This window comes from Equus asinus, chromosome 26, assembly GCF_041296235.1.
Source record: "Equus asinus isolate D_3611 breed Donkey chromosome 26, EquAss-T2T_v2, whole genome shotgun sequence".
Lineage (NCBI taxonomy): Eukaryota > Metazoa > Chordata > Mammalia > Perissodactyla > Equidae > Equus > Equus asinus.
In genome coordinates this window covers 31,493,609-31,512,034 of record NC_091815.1, presented here as the reverse complement: position 1 = coordinate 31,512,034, position 18,426 = coordinate 31,493,609, and the positions used below count along the sequence as shown (strand labels likewise).

Genomic DNA, 18,426 nt, shown 5'->3' with positions numbered 1-18,426 from the left:
GGTTCATCCTGTACAGATTACTCAGTAGCAAGAGAACAAGGGGAAAAAGGCAGCCGCAACACACCTAGCATGTATGTGCACATGCGCACGGTCCCCACGGGGACAGGGCAAAGTCCTCCCTCGGCTTCTCGGGGGGCCATCCCCCAGGTACTAATGACAGCTGCACTATGTCCCCACCCCATCTCCACCCCCGGCCTGCCGCTGCCCTGATGCGTTTGTTGCCAGGCTGTCTCCCAAAGGCCTCTGATCTAATGGCAAGCGATTCTCCCTAAAGATGCTCCCCTCAATTAGCGGTGAAATTTAAATCTGCCACACAGAGGCACTCTGCTCATTCACCCAGGCAGCTGAGCTAAACCGGGAGGGAGGTCACGGCTAAGTGTTCTGTCAAAGGCCGTTCTTACAGACGACTTCCACTCTGACCTGCAAACGAGCAGACAGGCTGATCTACAGCCTCGGCCGCAAGCCAGGGCCGCAGGGCTGGCGCGCGCCCTCTGCGACACGGGGCAGGAGGCTTGCTTGCTTCTGGACTCTTCCCCGCCCTTCCTCGCCTCACAAACTGCCCGCAGTGCCGAATCTTTCCTTCTGGAGCCTCGCTGGTAGGGGTCAATAAGAACATCTACTTATCTATGTTACAAACAGCCAAAATTTCATCAGAGCAGTGCCCTACAAGCAAAAGACGGCCTGGCGAGGAAAACCACAGGGTTATCAGGATCTGTGCTAACCACAGTCTCAACTGGAAACCACAGGGAGAGACCCAGCAAAGCAAAGAGCTACACCACAAGGTATTGGAAGAATGCAAGACTGTTCCAGCTAGGCACACTCTGCAGACGGGAAGGATGCAGCTGCTAAAAGACTGTGTGAGACAGCTCTGTGCACCCATGTACACCCCTGCCACGACCCCCATGTCCCTCAGCAGATACGGAACACAAAGTCGTAAACAGGCAGCAGAGAGCCCCCACCACTTCAGCCCCCAGCCTCATGGATTATGCCCCTTCAGGGCTGGGATGGGCTTCAGGACATCTTTTAAACCACATGTTCAACACGCTCCAATTAATTATTAAAAACTGCCTCCCTCCTGGGTATATACTCGAAGCACGTGAGTACACACATATGCAACAAAATCCTTGTACACGAATGTTCATGGCAGCCCTATTCACAATAGCCCCAAACTGGAGGGTGCCCAAATGTCCACGAAGGGTAGAATGAATGAGCAAATTGGGGGTTATTCACATGACCGAACAGTCTACAGCAATGCGAGCGAATGATCTACAGTCAAACACAGCCATAGCTGAACTTATGGATTCACTGCACATGAATCTCAGAGACATAACAGCAAGCGCAAGAAGCTAGACCAAAACTGTGCGTTTGATAGGAGTCCATTTTTAAAGTACAAAAGCAGACAAAACTATTCTCTGATTGCTAGAAACCAGGATAGTGGTTTTCCCCACTAAGAGGTACGGGGTCGGGGAGAGGGGGCTGGTCACCTTCTGTTTCTCGGTCTGGGTACCGGTCACACAGACGTCTTCCGTTTGTGGCTATTCACTGAGCTGTGCTTAGGATGGGTGCGCTTTCTTAACGGATGCTATACTTCACGGAGAAGTCTTAAAAAACTGCCTACAGACATTGTGCAATCTCACCCTTCCTGTTCTGGGGAAATGTCCTGCCTGGATTTCCACAACCATAGCAAATCAGTGACAAGAGCCAGCAAAATAATGGCTAACGTCAACTGGGCGATTACTAAGAGCTAGGGATTTCATCCAATTCTCACCAATTCCCTTCTCGGGAGCTATTACTGTTGTGCTGGATCTGAAGGAACAGGAACACGTGGTTGAGAGCGCCCGTGCCTGCCTCGAGTGGGCCAGCTACTGCACAGGACAGTCAGGACTCCAAAGCTCACCGACACCCCCGGCCATCTGGACGGAAAGGGGTCGTGCCGTAAGTGTGGAAGCTGTAGTAGGCCCCTAAAAGCTTTTCTGTTTCATGGTACTTTTTTATAAAAGTCCAGGCTAGTTATCTTGTAAAATGTAACACATTCTAGAGTTGTCTGATTGTTTCCTCATGATACGATTCCGATTAAATATTTCTGGCAAGGAGGCACATGTTAGGTTCAACCACTAGTGGGGGCGCCAGGTCTGATCACTTTAAGGTGGTACCCCCCAGAATTCTCACCATTAGGTACACTTCCCCTTTGTAATTAGTAATTAATGTGCTGGGTGATATTTTGAGACCATGTAAATACCAAGTTCCCTCAAACCCTTTCCGCAATGACTTTTTTTCATTCTTAAAAAGCAACTTACTGAGCATAATTCATATACAATAAACTGTATCCATTTGAAGAGTACAATTTGATAATTTTGAAACACGTATACATGAGTGAAATCATCTCTGCAGGCAAGACATGGAACATTCCCACCACCCCAAAAGTCTTCCCAGGCCCGTCGCAACCAATTCCTCTCGCCGCTCCCAGCTGTAGGCAACCGCGGATCCACCTGCTGTCACAACAGACGGGCGTGCGTCTTCCAGAGCTGGAGATAAATGGATCAGGATGTTGGTCTCCGGGTCCGCTTCTCACGCTCAGCAGACAGTGACTGTGGGCTTCCACCGCGCTGCCGCGTGGAGTGGGGAGTCGGCCCCGGGGCCCAAGTGGCATTCCAGCGGGCGGATGGGCCAGTTTGCTCATCCACCTGTTCATGGACATCGGGTGGTCTCCAGTCTGGGGCTCTCATGAACAAAGCTGCTAGAAACAGCTGAGTACAAACCTTTGTGTGAACATGTTTTCATTTCCCTAGGGCAAATACCTACGAGTGGAATGGTAAGTATATTTAACTTTTTAATTAACTGCCAAAGAGTTTTTCCAAAGTGAGTCTATCCTTTTTTTTTTTTTTTTTGAGGAAGACTGTTGCTGAGCTAACATCTGTGCCCATCTTCCTCTATTTCGTGTGGGATGCCTCCACAGCACGGCTTGTCGAGAGGTGGTAGGTCTGCGCCTGCGACCCGAACCTGTGAACCCTGGGCAGCTACAGCGGAGGGCACGAACCTGACCCCCACGTCACTGGGCTGGCCCCTAACTCTTTAATAAACTGCCAAAGAGCTTCCCAAAGACAGTCTCCCCTGTATGTCCCGGCAGCAGCGTGTGAGGTTCAACCGCTCCAGGTCTTCACTGGGTCTTGTCCGCCGTTTTACTCCCCAGGGACTTTACATCCAGTCACATTCTTCACCTGAGTTCATTACGCTTTTGTGTGACTGTCTGTCTCACCCAGCCCTGGACATCACGGGGAGACTTCAGTTCAACACAGTTCTGATGGTGCTTAGTTAACATAAATATTCACTAAATATCTGGTGAACGAATGAAATCTGCCACACAAACACCCCCCAAAAAGAGAGTAAGCTAACTATTTTTAGACCTGTTAACAACTTATCTGGAAGTTTCTGTCCTTCGACAGCCAGCTGGTGCTGTCTCTGCATTTCCCCACACCCAGAGACGAGAGGTCCCGCTTGGCCTGACTCTGCTGCCCATCAAGGAACCGTGTCCCTGGAAGGCAAATAAAAACGGCCCCTCCTGCACGACAGCCTGCGAAGTGCGGGCACTGAAAGCCCAAGGCAGGCTGTGTGGCTGCTCCAGGCCCTCTAGCAAAGGGCTCTGAAATCCCCGTGACTTCCAGGGCAGTCCTGTGCCCAGGGAGGCAGAGCCTGGGGCTGCTGCCAGGTTTTGTGCTGGATTCCTGCCGAGGGAGAGGGCAAGAGAACGTGAGCGCTGCTGCCTTCTCTCCAGCCAGGCCAACCGTGGGCTTGACCAACACCGAGACCCACCGCACAGTGATCGACTGCGACGCGCGCGGGCCCCTCGTGCGACCGGCTCCCCGAACAGCTGGACTCTGAGCAATGCGATCACACAGCCCAGGGCCCAGCAATGCCTGCATCATAGCAAGCACTCAGTACACGGGTCAGGAATAGAAAGCGGCGAGAGGTAACGCGTGGCAAACCATCTTTGGCATTATTATTTTCAACAGCTGCCAGGCTTCCTTGACTACAGGGCGTTTTTCACTCTACGGGCACTCACGGAAACTAAGACGCACTCACAAAACCGTGGCCCACCAGTCATTTACAGGGGATGGTCTGAATACATTATCATTCACGAGGCCCAAAGGAAACTGCTTCTCCCTGGGAACAGCTCGTTTTCTCCACCCTATGCGGCACCTGCTACAGGTGCTGGGGGCCGAGCACCTCTCAGTAAGCAAAGCAATTAAGAAAAGGACTGCTGGATGGGAGATGGTTTCTGCTACTGTCACCCTGCCCCCTCCCACTGCCGAGAGCAAAAGGTTAAAAATAACAGAGAGAGGGAAGCAGGAGGTTTGGTCTCACTCATTATTCACAGAAGTCATCCCCAGAGAATGCTCTTTTGAGTTAGGGGGCGGACAAGGGAGGCTGCAGGCCTGGGGAACACGCAATGCAGCAGAGCCCAGCCGAGCAGGGCCCTTGGCATCCAGCCCCGGGACGCTGGGCTTCCGGGAGGCGGCAGGCTGGCCCGTGGAAGCTCCCTCGGGCGTTTCTGTGCCATATGGATACCTCCCCCAGCTGTGGGAGCGAAGCCTTCACTCAAAACGGGCGGAGAAGCCGCACTGAAATCCTTAGTTTTGTGAGCACACTGCGGTGTAAGGGCCGCGCACTCATCCCAGGAAATTATCAGGAGGACTGAGCAGACTCCGCCAGGGAGCCCTCACCCTGACTCCAGCCAGACACTCTGGACAAAGCGGACTATTCCGAGCCCTGCCACGCGTTGGACAGCACAGATTACTCGGCCGCCGTCTCGGTCACGCAGGACTCCACTGCTGTCCAAGGGAGGCAGTGACTCCACCGCCACGACCCCTTTTCCACACGAAGGAAAACTGGAAGCAAAAGACGTCCTGGCCAGAAATGCCAGTCAGTCCAAAGCCCAGCGCCCCCTCCTTGGCGACCCCAGAGCAGCTGTGGGAGGGACCGGGGCTGGAAGAGCGGGAAGCTGACCCCCTCGAGCCAGCGAGCAGAGGTCGCCCCGGCCGGCCTGGGCTGAGGGCGCCTGCACGGCCATGCGAAGGTGCAGGGAGAGACAGGTGGGACCGAACCAATCTCACCCACGACGCCGGGAGCGGACCCAAGACCGGGGGCGGGCAGCGCCGGCAGTCCTGGCAACCCAGAGCAGAAGCAGGGAAGTTTGAGGCGAGAAGGCACGGTCCTCTCCTCGTGACCCGTGTTTAGGAGGAGCTGGCGAGTCGACTCTCGAACTACGGGGAGGGATGCAGCAGGCCCCTCTGGAAGGTGGAGCGGGCTGCAGACAAAGCCCCTCTCCCTGTGCCCCCAGAGCCTCTCCTCGGACGCGCTCTTGCCACCCTCTCAGGTCAACGGGTACAATGCAGTTGGCCTGCAGATGGAATTCAAAACACGATGCCCAAGGTATATGGAGCATTAGATTAAAACAAACAGAAACCAAGCTGCCGAACAGCGTGCACATGCTCCCACGCTGTCTAACATCCCAGGGGTAGTATCAGCAGACACCACAGTCACAGCCCACCTACTAAGCAGACGATGGGGGATGGGGTCACGAGGGACTGTCACATTCTGTGCTGTATCTTCATAACACCTATCTGTACTTATAATGACTACATTTTTCTACAGTGAGCAAGTATATTACTCTTGTAATTAGAAAAAATATTTGCAAGGTCACGAGATGGTTCAAGTTGTCCCAGTTCCTAACGGTCACGCCAGTCCCTCTCCACTGCGCAGTTTTGGGTTGGTTGGTTAGTTTTCTACACTGCCGCTGGCTGTGACACTGGCTGCCAAGTGGCAGGTGAGGCGTGAAAGGAGAGGGGTGCTGGGTTTCTTTCCCATCACAGCCGGCAGGAGAGTGAACTCCCAACTCTGCCCTTGAAAGTGATGACGCACTATTTTACGTACCTGCCAGGACAAGCAAGTGCTGAGGTGTATGAGACAGACACCAACACAGGGCCACAATGACCTTTGACTCTGAACTGCTTGGGGCAGGGCTGGCACACATTTCATTTGGAGTATCACCTCCAACTGGCTAGATGTGACTGCCTGGACCACCACGTGGAAACTGGGGCCATGTGGCAATTTCTGCCACGAGCAAGAGACAGGAGATGGGATGGGGGTCAGGTGGGGCTTTCCTTAAGAACAGTGCAAGTTCAGTAAGAGTTAGTCAGACCTGGAAAAAACCCTAATCCATAATTCCTCCAATCACTGAATCAAGTCTTAGCCCCTACGCCCGATGCACAGCTGCGCTCTGTCCAGGGACGGAGGCAGCAATCCCGCCACCCTGTCCACCGTGTCACAGTCCCAGCCTCTGCTCAGACAGGAGCCATAGGATGAGGCAGCCACGGGCGGTGTCAGGAGTGGGCTGAGGATGACGGACCAGGACAGAAGCAGACCACACAGGGGACATTCTACAAGACAACCGTCTAGACTTCAACAAAGGTCATCATTAAAATAATTTTTTAAAAAAGGCAGAGCGCTCTGTTCTGGACTGAAGGGGCTGACGGAGGCAATAGCCAAACGCACTGTGAATACTGATGGGGTCCGGGAAGAAAAACTCAGCTGCGAGAGGCTCAGTTTTAAGTCAACTGAGTAAATTTAAACATAGGCGGTATGTGAAATACTACTGGATTAATGCTAATGTTCCGAAAAGTGATAATGTTACTGCAGTTATGGCAGAGAAAGTCCTTAGGGATATATGCTGAGATTTTTCAGGCGCGAAGTGACACGGTGTCTGCATTCAAAGGCTTTAACAATTATAAAAATTAGGGGAAGAAAGGGCAAATGTGGCAAAATGTCAATCACTGGTGCATACGGGGTGATCACTGCACCACGCTTTCAACTTTTCAATGGGTTTTACCATTTACAAATTTAAAACATGGGGAGAAAAGAAAAAGTCCCAGGTATTTACTGAACGGTCAAGCCCAACCAGCCAGAGGGAGGAGACGGAACGTGGGAGGAGCGAGGCCTCAGCGGCCCTGAGCTCAGAGTGCATGGCGCCACGCTCAGGGCCTTCCTCGCGAGGCTCCCAGACCCCCCGGGCAGCCCTAGCAGGACATCCCGTCATCACCCTCGGTCTACAGATGAGCCAACGACAGAAGGAAGACTCCACCCCGGGTCCATGCGCAGACCTGAAGCTGTTATCACCACACTCAAGCACCTCTCCGAGCTCATCTGCTCCCTAAGCATAGGAGGAAAGAACAGCTCAATACTCTGATACAGCCATCCAATGGAACAGCATGCAGCAACTGAACGTCACCTTTTCACAGAGCGTTTGATGACAGGGGAACAGGCTCACAAAACAATCTCTGCTTTAAAAAGTAGTGGTTCTCAGGGCTGGCCCGGTGGCGCAGTGGTTAAGTTTGCATGTTGCAGTTCGGCGGCCTGGGGTTCGCCAGTTTGGATCTCGGGTGCGGACATGGCACCGATTGGCAAGCCATGCTGTGGTAGGCATCCCACATAGAAAGTAGAGGAAGATGGGCACGGATGTTAGCTCAGGGCCAGTCTTCCTCAGCAAAAAGAGGAGGATTGGCAGCAGTTAGCTCAGGGCTAATCTTCATCAAAAAAAACCAAAAAAAGTAGTGTTTCTCAAAAACTAGCCCTCCAACATAACTTTTGGTTACTGAATTCTTTTTTTGAAGGAAAATGAGAGTAGGTAAGCTGGTGAACTCAGGGCTCTTTTGCGTCATCTAAGTGAGTTATGCTCAAAAAGTTTTGAGAACTATCATACCACACAGTCTGAATTACGTAAAAGTAAAAACCTATACACATATGCAGAGAAATAGTCTCAAACCAATAACAGTGGTTTTCACTAAGTGGAAGATCAATGAGTTTTTAAATTCTTTTTCAGTTTTTGCCTTTTGCTGAATTTTTACAGTGGACATGCTTTCATTTTATAAAGAGGAAAAAAAGTCCTCTTAGGAAACAGATCACACAAAGACATCCCCAGCACACACACTAAGCTCACGGATACCAGAGTTAATTGTTTTCCTGAAATTCTATACAAGTACAAACTAATGCCAACTAAGGGAAGTAGATGACCAAAATTTAAAAGCACAAAGAAGCAGCAGCAAACAATGGCAGTGAGGTATTCCAGGCTGAAAACCACTCGTCCACTCGACAGTTACCGTCCACTGTGGCCAGGTTCCCGGGCACCAGGAAAACAGAGACTCATGTCTCAGGAAGTTGAAATGTGCTGAGAAGAACTGCCACGGAGACCACATGAAAAGTGCTCCCGGGGGCGGGGAGGTCCTGAGGAATGAGGACAAGTTCCGGAGGCAAGGAGGAATGTGGGACACATTTCAAATCACACGAAGGGCACACACAAAGCAGAGGAATATAAAGAAATGCTGCTGGGTCCACGTCCTTCTAACACACTGTTTGTATTCTTGTCAAACAGTTGTAAAATTAATGCCTGCAGAAGCGGGGAGAAAAGGAAGGATGAAGGAGGGAGGGAAAGGCGCGGGCGCGGAGGGAGGCAGGCAGACAGGCACAGCGTCACAGCGCTGCGTGCGGGAGGAGTCGTCAAGCGTGTGGCCGCATCTGGCAGGCACTGAGGAAGCAAGCAGAGGTTTTTAGTAGAGGAACTGCCACCAGTCAGGATGGCCTGAGGCAGGCGACGGTGGGGCAGCGGAGAGGCGGTGGAGGGCACAGAGCCAAGAGACGATGTCAAAGAGCCAGATACGGGAACTGATGAGAAGAGTGGAGAGGACGCTGACACTCCGACCATTTTGGTGGCAGCGTGGACAGTGGCGGTCTAACAGGGCTTTAAGACAAAGAGGGCTTGGGAGTGGCTAGTGGTGGATTAGGGGCGGGGCTGAAGAGGTCTTCATCTGGAAGGATGCATGAGTAAAAGGCAAAGAGAGGTACAATTGTGTCACTGGCTGTAAAAAAAGTTAATCATGTCCACAGTGTAAGAAGCAAGGTGGGTGGGGTAGGTCAAGGCCACTGCCATGCTCAGCTAGAGGGCGGGTGGCTGACATTCAAGCGCCTGGTGCTACACAGGCGAGCCTCTCGAGGCGGCCGTTCACAAAGGCTCCCCCTGGGAAGAGAAAGCTCGCCCTGACAGGGGAACCCCAACTAAGAAACGCTGAAGGAAGGAGAGTTAGAAAAACTCCTTGCCACTGTCTCAGGCAAGAATCATGAATGGACGCTGAGACTAGGGGTGAAGCACAAGGAGAAACCAGCTACTTACAGCCTCAAAGCATCTCCCCACAGAACAGGTGCTTCCCCGAAGGGGAAAGAGCAGCTTCTGGGGGAGAAGCAGGGCAGCACCGAGACCTTAGCCAAGGGATCGAAGCTGACATCTCCAGCGATGGACCAACCGACATCACGTGCCACCTGGTGTGAGGCACCGAGCGGGACACAGCATCACTTCCACCTTGTTTCTGCCAAAAGTGCAAATAGGAATCGAATCATGAGGAAACATCAAAAAACCTCACATTGAGGAATATCCTACAAAATAACCGATCTCTATCCTTTCAAACTATCAAGGCCATGAAAACCAGACTGAAATGTTCGAGATTAAAGGAGATAAAGAGACTCGACAACTAATGCAGCAAGTGGTCCAAGCTTAGCTTCTGCCCAAAAAACGTTTGTCTTTTGCTATAAAGCATGTTAACGACAAGTGATGAAATGACGTCGTCTACGGATGCGACAGGTCAGCACGGGGCCCACGTGAAGGCCCTAGCTTCGATGAGCGCGTGGTGGCTCCGTAAGAGCGCATCTCTAGGAAACACCCACTGGGTATTTACAAGCAAAGGTGCAGCACATCTGCAACTTTCAAACCTTTCAGAAAAAAGACACAAATGGACAGAAAGAACCATACAGGGAATGCGGGTAAAATGTTAACATTTAGGAAACCTGGGAATTTTTGTAACTTTCAATTGGTTACAACTTATAATTTCTGTAACTTTCCTATAAATCTGAAATAATTTCTAAATAAAAAGTTCAGGAAAAAAGTGTTCCCCTCTCCCCACAAATGACACAGCCTCTCTGAAGTGCTGGGCAGACAAGGAGGACAGGCTGCCATCACTCACGGTGAGTCTCTGAGCGGACGCTCTCCTCGCCCAAAGGAGAGGTGCCAGGAAGACATGGACAGAAAGCCAGGGTCCAAAAGATGGGCTCTGGGGCCACTGGACCAAACAAGGCTGCAGAAGCGCTATGACGACGCAAAGCGCTCGCTGTGCTTCAGCCCGGTGTGCTGCAGAGAAACCCCGGCAATAACGGCAGCCTCGGTGGGCTTCCCCGGAACCCTAGCTCCCGTGCTCTGGCGCCTCCTCAGTAAACATTAACGCCTTCCCTCAGCACAGCGCGATGCTGCGGAACTCATCAGCAGGGCCTGTCCACACCACACGACACTTCTCATCATCACAGACGACTCTGGATTCAGGAAGAACATGCAGGAAAGCTATAGTCCCGACCTCGGCTACCTCAGTTTCAAATTAGCTTAAGCCTATATTCTTCCATATTCTTGAGCTCAGCCACTAATGCTCAAGACTCCACAGAACCATGCGCCCGCTGCACCATCTTCTCCTCAAAACCCGTCAGCCTTCACAGCATCCAGGAGAAAATCAAGGGAAACGACGGCATGAAACTGGAAGCTCCAGGAGTTTCCACAGAGAGGCCCAAGAGACACGTCATGGGAACTCTAAATGAATGAAATAAATGTTTTTAACATAAGTAAAAATTTTGTCACTTCCAGAAAACTGTGGAAAATTTTGAGACAGCTGGCTTTTGTGATCCCACCATGTTGTCAGAGGAGCCGAAATGCAGCTGCTTGACCAGAAGACATCCAAGCATCCTAGCTGGTTTTTTACCTCAGGAAAAATTCTATCAACACATGAATCTCAGGCACCTGATCACTGGCCAGGGGCTCTAACAGTCACAATTACTCATTCATTTCACTAAACCAAAACGTATCAGCATTTGTGTCCAGTACAGTGCTAAGGACCCGATGATAAATGAAACCTGTTCCCTGGCCTCCAGGAGCTGACAGATCTGTAGAGGACACAGACAAACAGGCTGCATGCTGTGACAGAGAGCTGAGGGGCACAGAGAAGGTACTAGACCAGCCCCAAGGGCAGTCCTGAGAACAGGATTGCTCCCGCACTCTGAAAGCTCTGATAATCCCACACGACAGCCTCAGACCACGTGAAGATGGAGGATCCAGGAGCCTGGCAGCTGTTGGGACTGCTCAGCTCCTTCTCAGAGCGCGTCTCACACCAAATGAGAGCTGATTCCAGAATCTCCAGACGGCTTATTCCTCTAGAAAGCAGCCTGGAGACAGCGAAAGCTGTGATGGGCTCTCAGGGAGCACTCTTACCTGTGGCTTCAATGTACTCAATGCATCTCTCAATAAAGACAGGGATCGGCTTCTCCGGAGTCACGACGGTTGTTAAGGGCACCCCAAAATAGTTACTCTCCCAGGTTGCCTTTGTGATGGATGGCTGGGGTTTGGGCTTTGGTTTCTGTCCAGGAAGAGAAAAGAAAGCACAAAAACAAAGTGAGTCTCAACACGCACTTAAACATCAGTAAGGCTTCCAGAGGAGAACTCACAATGGTGTGGAAACTACTGGAAAGATTCCAAGCAGGATAAGGGGACTCACTTGCTCATCTCACTAATTTTGTATTTTCTAGCCTCCAAATATCACACAAGATGCTGGCCAGCCGCCATACAGTCACACCTTGAGTGTGAGGCTGCATTATCAGAACAAAGGTGCTTATCCGAAGCGGGCCATGTTTACTTCCTAACAATGAGGTGGCGACCCACATCCTTTATCAGGGCACTGGAGGCAACAGGAAGTTTTCCAAGCATCCCATACGAACAATAGATGTCATACACTCAAAGATGGCTCAATCTTAAACAAGATAAAAGATGGAATTGACAACTAATAATTTCCACTTTGCAGAAAAGAGATAGGGCATGCGTTCTGCCCGGGGTAAAAGCCCCAAGTGAGGAGTCCCTTTGACACATTAGCCTGGGGTTAATTCCCAATGGCTTCCGCATTAGGAAAGAGTAAAACCAGGTCCTCACCCGCCGACAACGACAACTACGATGACTCTTCTATCTCCTCTTTCCCAGCAGTCCCCTTCCTCATGTGGTAGGAGCAGCGGCAGCAACTGCTTGAGAGCGTACTATGCACCACGCAAGTCCCAAATATTCTTTCCTTTAAACCTCACGACATTCCATTTTACCAAGGCAAAATGGCTCACATGCCGAAATGACACAACTAGTAGGCGACAGTGGCAGGAGTGAAGCCCAGGAGGGCCTGAGGTCTGCAAAGCCCATGCTCATAAATATTATTGAGATATCCAAAGCTATTCAATCCTCTTATTTTGAAGCTCACATGAGGAAAAAATGCTCTAAACAAATGTTAAATTTCCTAAAGCCACAGAAATGCACTGAAATTTTGCCCTTTTGTTAAAAAATCTTCTAAAGGGGCTGACCCCGTGGCTGAATGGTTAAGTTCGCGCACTCCACTGCAGGCGGCCCAGCGTTTCGTTGGTTCGAATCCTGGGCGCGGACATGGCACTGCTCATCAGGCCACGCTGAGGCGGCGTCCCACATGCCACAACTAGAAGGACCCACAACGAAGAATATACAACTATGTACCGGGGCGCTTTAGGGAGAAAAAGGAAAAAAATAAAATCTTAAAAAAAAAAAACTTCTAAAGAGGAGGGTAACCAAATAGGATCAAGGTAAATGGAGCCAGGTGTACCTCCAGCAATCTGGTTTCATTTCCAAGTTAACAGACAAAGTCAGAACAGCAGGTTTACTTACAAACGTACACAACCTATACACTTAAAAGCGCTTAGAGATCCTTGCACAAAATCCACTGAAGGGGACAACTAACTAGCTTCTAAGTCAGGGTCAACCATCCCCTCTCCTGATCCTGTCCATGCTCATTCCTTTCGGTACCCTGTTTATGTGGGAACAAATCACTTCCTGTTTAGTCTGAGATTCTGAGGACTTCCTGTGCAAACAAGTGGCAAAAAAAAGGACAGTTGAGAATCAAGCGCACACGAAAGAAGGACGAAGCCCACTTCGGGGCTGCTGGTTCACGTTACCTGAAATGACAACCCAAAGGCAAAGACAATGAGGTCTCCGTGCAGCCCGCCACGTGATTCAGCGTGGAGGCCTGTAACGCAAGGTGATTGGACCCAGAGCAGCCCCAGGCACGCCCCCGAACCCGCCCCGCCCCTCGGCGACATGCCTCTCCTCCTCAGTAAGCCGGTGACACAGCCTCACAGCCTCTGAGGCTGCAGGGGCAGCTGCCGCTATCTCCCCTTACGGGCTGCCCGAGTGAGGCAGACAGATCTGACTTCAGACTTCTTACCAAAGGAGTAAGGAAAAGCAAATGGGCGACTTATGATGCATCTTTACACGAAATAATGTAACCAATCTAGGCTCTCTCCCTACCGCCTTCTACTTACATGAAGTACAACAAAGAATTTAAGCTTTGAAATCTAAGACGCGGGTTTGAATCCTGACGGACAAGCTCTGTGGCTCTGGCCAAGTGACTTCACGGCCTGGGGACAGCACCCTCCTCCTAAGGTGGCTGTGAGGGTGCAATGATACGGCGTACGGGAAGGAGCTCAGTGCCCAGCATACAGCAGTCGCCCTTACTAATGCGAGCTCTTCCACGTGGACAGAGAGGGCCTGGGTGCGCCTCCTGCACACACTGTCGCCAAGCAGACAATGAGTCAGGGACCGCCCTCCCTTAACAAGGCCACACCATTTAAACTGAAGATCCAAAGAGGACCCGGATTTAGGAGACATTCTTATCAATCTCAATCCTGCAGAATTTGCCTGTCAGAACTAACACAGGTGAGGCTTCCAAATAAACTGTTGCTGAGGAATAAAAAACGGAACTTTAAGAGAAGCTGCAGGAAGCAATTTGTAATCACCATATAGCCTCTAACCAGACTTCTAGTAAACAGATAGTAACTTTTAATCCCACACTTCCTCCACCCTCTCAATGCTGGAACAAGACGATGCGCTGTGTTCTAACGATCTAAGCCAGCCAGAGAGTTCAGCCTGCATCAACTGAACACCCACCACGTACCACACCCTTGCTTAAGTTCTTTACACGCGTTATCTCATTCTAGATTCACAACAGATCCGTGGGCATTAAGAACGCCATTTTACAGAAGCAGCAGCTGAGTCCTAGAAAAATTTAGTTCCTTGCCCAAGTCGGTTTTGTGTGACTGCAAAGCCCATGCTCTTAGCCATTTCGGTGCTCGGCCTTCTCCTATCGTGGGGCAGCAGAAGACACGGATGATACAATATACCATTAAGGGGAAGCTGATGATCTGGAGAACTTCTAAAGGTGACAAAGACCCACTCACATAACAGACCAAGGAGCTTCAAGCAGGAAAAGGGAGGAATGGGGCACTGTGACAGCAACTCTCAAAGAGCTGTAGGACTCGCTCATGGAAAGAGGGCGGGCTGTTCTGTGAGGCTGCAGAGCATCATATTGGGAGAGAGAGGAGGAAGACACAGAGGCAATTTTGGCCAATATAAAGAGAAATTTTAAAAACACCACTCCTCCTGCCCCCCCACCCCCCGCCCCGGAGCTGTTTAAAAAGGAAGGGACTGCTCTGCATGTATTCAAAGCAGAGGTTGCAACCACCCTGCCGTCCTCACTGTCCTGGAGACTCTGCCATCAGCTGGAAGGTGCAAATGGACAGCTGCCCTTCCCCCCACCTCAAAGAGACCCCGATCTAGCTCCTCGCTCGAGGTTACAAAGGCGAGAATGGAGTCAGCTTTGGCACAAGCATCAACTCGCCTTGCTGAACGACATGGATTCATCCTCACTCTCTAAGATTTACACAAACTCTGGTTTACACGATGTCAAAATACTTCTTCCAATAACTAACTGAAGGCTCTCTAGGGTGTTACAAAATTAGGCAGAGAATTCCCGCATGACTGATTCTAACCCTCCCTCGTAAGGAAATCCAAGAGCTAGGCCAGACCGCTGAGACGGCCAGCAACACGTCAGGCACCTGAAGGGCTCCCGGGCGCACGTCACACGGAAAGGCCATTCTGCTGAGTGGTCTGCCAGGTGTCTCGTCCCTGGCCAGACACACGTCACTCACGAGGAGCCCCTGGAGCAGTGTCAGCAGCAGGTCCTCGGAGGTGAGAGAGTCACACCCATCCCAACACCCACCTTCTTTCGGGGGCACTCACTTAGCAAGCCGAACTGCAAAAAGCACCCGGCCAGAGGAAGCCGAGCCCGGAGGACAGTCCACACATCTGCGCCTCTAAGTTTAGAGACGGACTGGGTCAAAAATGGAAACTAATAGTCATTAACTGCAAGAAACTGTGCCAGGTGCTCTGCACAACCATCTAAAACCTCACAGCCACCCTGCACAGTAAGGATTATCAGTCCCGTTTCACAGATGAGAAAACAGAGGCTCGGAGAGATTCACACGCAGCACTGAGAGTGAGGATTCAGAGGCCCATGATCTATGAAGGCCAAGGCCCCACGTTCTTTCTCAAACTTCAGGAACTACCTCTGTGATGAAACACCATTGACACATACAAAGGACTGAGTCAGCTTCAACTTTTGGATAGTTTTTTCCCCCTGAGGAAGATCTGCCCTGAGCTCACATCTGTGCCAGTCTTCCTCTATTCTGTATGTGGGTCACTGCCTCAGCGTGGCCACTCACAAGTGGTGTAGGTCTGCACCTGGGAACCGAGCCTGGGCCACTGAAGTGAAGCACTCCAAACTTAACCACTAGGCCACAGGGGTGGCTCCCGGACAGATAATTTTTTAATAAATAACATACTCCATTGTTCTTTACTTTACAGTTTTCTAAAAAACATGCCTGATTCTTAGCCCTCATCCTAACCGGGTGGCAAAGGAGACAAAGAAATGAACCACAAGTTTATGCCAGTGCGGCACGGGGGAGAAACAGTGAGCACAACGTGCCTCTGGCCTCTTGGCTTTTCCGAAACAAGAAAAGAGCATCAAGGAAATTCCCAGCCTCGGCAGAGGAGGAAGGGCCCCCTCTGTCAGCTGGAAGATGACGGGGCTCCAGAGCCTGAGGTGCAGGAGGCGCTCAGTCCATTTGCTGAACAAACACGGTCTCCAGTAACACACAGGGCCACTGTCCCCCTACCCTGCTTCAAGTGTCGCTGAGATGCGGACTGCCTCTGCGGGTCCAGAGGCTTTTCCTGCTCCTGACCTCGTGCTGCTCTCACTAGATGTGAGGAATGAGGCTCAGAAGGTCTTGTTCACACTGAGTACTAGATCACAGATGCCCTTTTAAAAACAGATGAGGGAATCAACCCCCTGTATCATTGTGTGGGCACTGATCAAGGGACGGTCATTTATGTATACAGACAACCGTCCTCCTACTGGGTTACATTCCTAGAAGGCAAGAGTCTTGGCACCTTTTTTTAACGAATTATCCCTGAGGTCACACAGTGAACTAGCAGCAGAGCTAATACTAGGACCAAAAGCATCTTTTGCCCTCAACGCACTTACAATCTGGTTGGTAAGAGAGACACAGATGCACAGGAAGCAAAGCTGATCGAGATACCAGACACATGCACACCAACTGAGCCACAGAGGGAAAGTCTCCCACGGCGAGGATGGCGCGGTCAGCCACCCTTTCTGGATGAAGAACATTCCACCTCCCGTGGGAACAGCAGGTACAGCTATTCAGTGATCCTAAACTGTCAACGTCACACATTCTCCCCTGGTCTCCATAAACACCCTTACACACGGCTAATTACTTATCTAGATTTTAGGGTCAGAAAGTATGGTTGCTAGAGTTGTACCACCTAGCACAGCCTTTTAAATGCCTGGTAATGTATCTGATAAGGGAAATAAAAAACAGAACCCAGGTGGTTGGATTCTCCGTTCTGTTTTTTTTTTTTTTAAAGGAGGAATCCCATAGACGGAATGTAGTCTGGAATAGGGACAGCGTCCTCTGAATGGGGACAGTTCTCCCTCTCAAGAGAGCAATAGACATAAGCGAAGCCCTGGAAGGTCACACGCATGGTTTGCGATGTTGTGTCGTAGCACGCCCTGGACTGAGTGGAGCCCGTGGGAGCTCAGGACCGAAGGATCCATAAAGCCCGTCAGTACAGGTCCCCAGAGCACTCCCCTGCATTCTGTCTTCAAGATCACAGCTTTCCGATGGGCCACGACACTCTCGTGTTTCCAACACAGCTTCCAAAGGACCTTTTCAATTAAGTCAGTCGCTCATGCCCAAATGTATTCTCGGTTAGCTGGTGCTCCCGCTTCCAGCTCTGAAAAGAATCGAAGCCCAAATTTCAGAGAACACCCGAGGGCGGACTTGCTCTTACTGGCGAAGTCTATCATGAAAGCGCGAGTGCTCAGACCTGGTCTCCTTCAAGCTGGTATCATGTTACACGGCACAGTGAGTACCATGACCTGGTCACTCACCATCCCGGAGCATCTTCGGCTGGGGATGGAACAGGAAGTAGCATGAAGTCTCGGCCTTCCTAGCGTCCTTAATCCTCTCACATGATGGGAAAAGAAGGAAAGGCATGTCATCCCCTCACAGGCCCCAAACGAACTGAGATCATAGCCTTTTGCTCCATAAAGGCATGAAGTCTGGCAGATCTGGGTCAAGCCCTGTTGCTCTCTCAGACGGAATGGCCAGTGCGAGAGGGGGCTAAGTGGGGAGAAGGGTCCGCCCATTCCAGGAAAGCTTTTACAAACATTCCTGCCTGAGCCAACACTCACTGAATGTGGACTTCGCAGAGCTGTGGCTCAGTTTCTACCTGCTTGCCTCCTCTCCAGTACTGGATAAAGGACATTCAGAAGCCCTCTCTCTGTGGAAGGAGAGGTAATTCTTTACTTAAGCTGAAATAATTGGGTCCCTACAAAGACATTTCAGTATCACTCGGTGAAGGAAGAGAATACGTTGGCTCAGCGAAGATCAGAGCAATTCTCTATCCTTTGAAAAGTAGATATGGGCTGCCTATTGCAATTTTTTTTTTAAAGAACAGGTGTGCTGTAAGCTAAGGCAGATAGTTAAAGATAGTCTATTTTTGTCACCAAAAACACACTACAGCAGTTCTTCGGGCTTAAAATAAACTGAGAAATGAGTGACAGCAGTTCACAACAATTTCTCAAAGTTCCAGTTGCTATTTCAGCGTCTCCATGCATTTTTTGTCCTCTGTTCAACTCAACTCTGAAGCTGGGAACAGCACCACGCTGTTCTTAGAGGGCAGTGGGGGAAGCGGATTTTCTTAGATAATAATCCAAGTCCTTTGTCTGAAATGAACAAATTGACTGGACTGATTGAGTGGCCCAAATGTGCGCCTGGCTATCGAAGACTACTCTCTCGGAGACTGCGTTCTAAAAACCCCCTGGAAGCGGAAGTCAGAAGACTGGGGGTCAGGAATCTCGGCTCCCC

The 18,426-nt window shown here is 50.7% G+C and overlaps 1 protein-coding gene across 1 annotated transcript in view; it reads right to left on the bottom strand.

Moving 5' to 3' along the window:
* The window catches only part of ARHGAP35 (Rho GTPase activating protein 35), a 111,044-nt gene that overhangs the window by 44,985 nt on the left and 47,633 nt on the right, over positions 1-18,426 (bottom strand). The window contains exon 3 of the mRNA XM_070499406.1: positions 11,351-11,495. Within this exon, the coding sequence (XP_070355507.1) occupies positions 11,351-11,495 (145 nt within the window). The remainder of the gene's footprint in view (positions 1-11,350; positions 11,496-18,426) is intronic.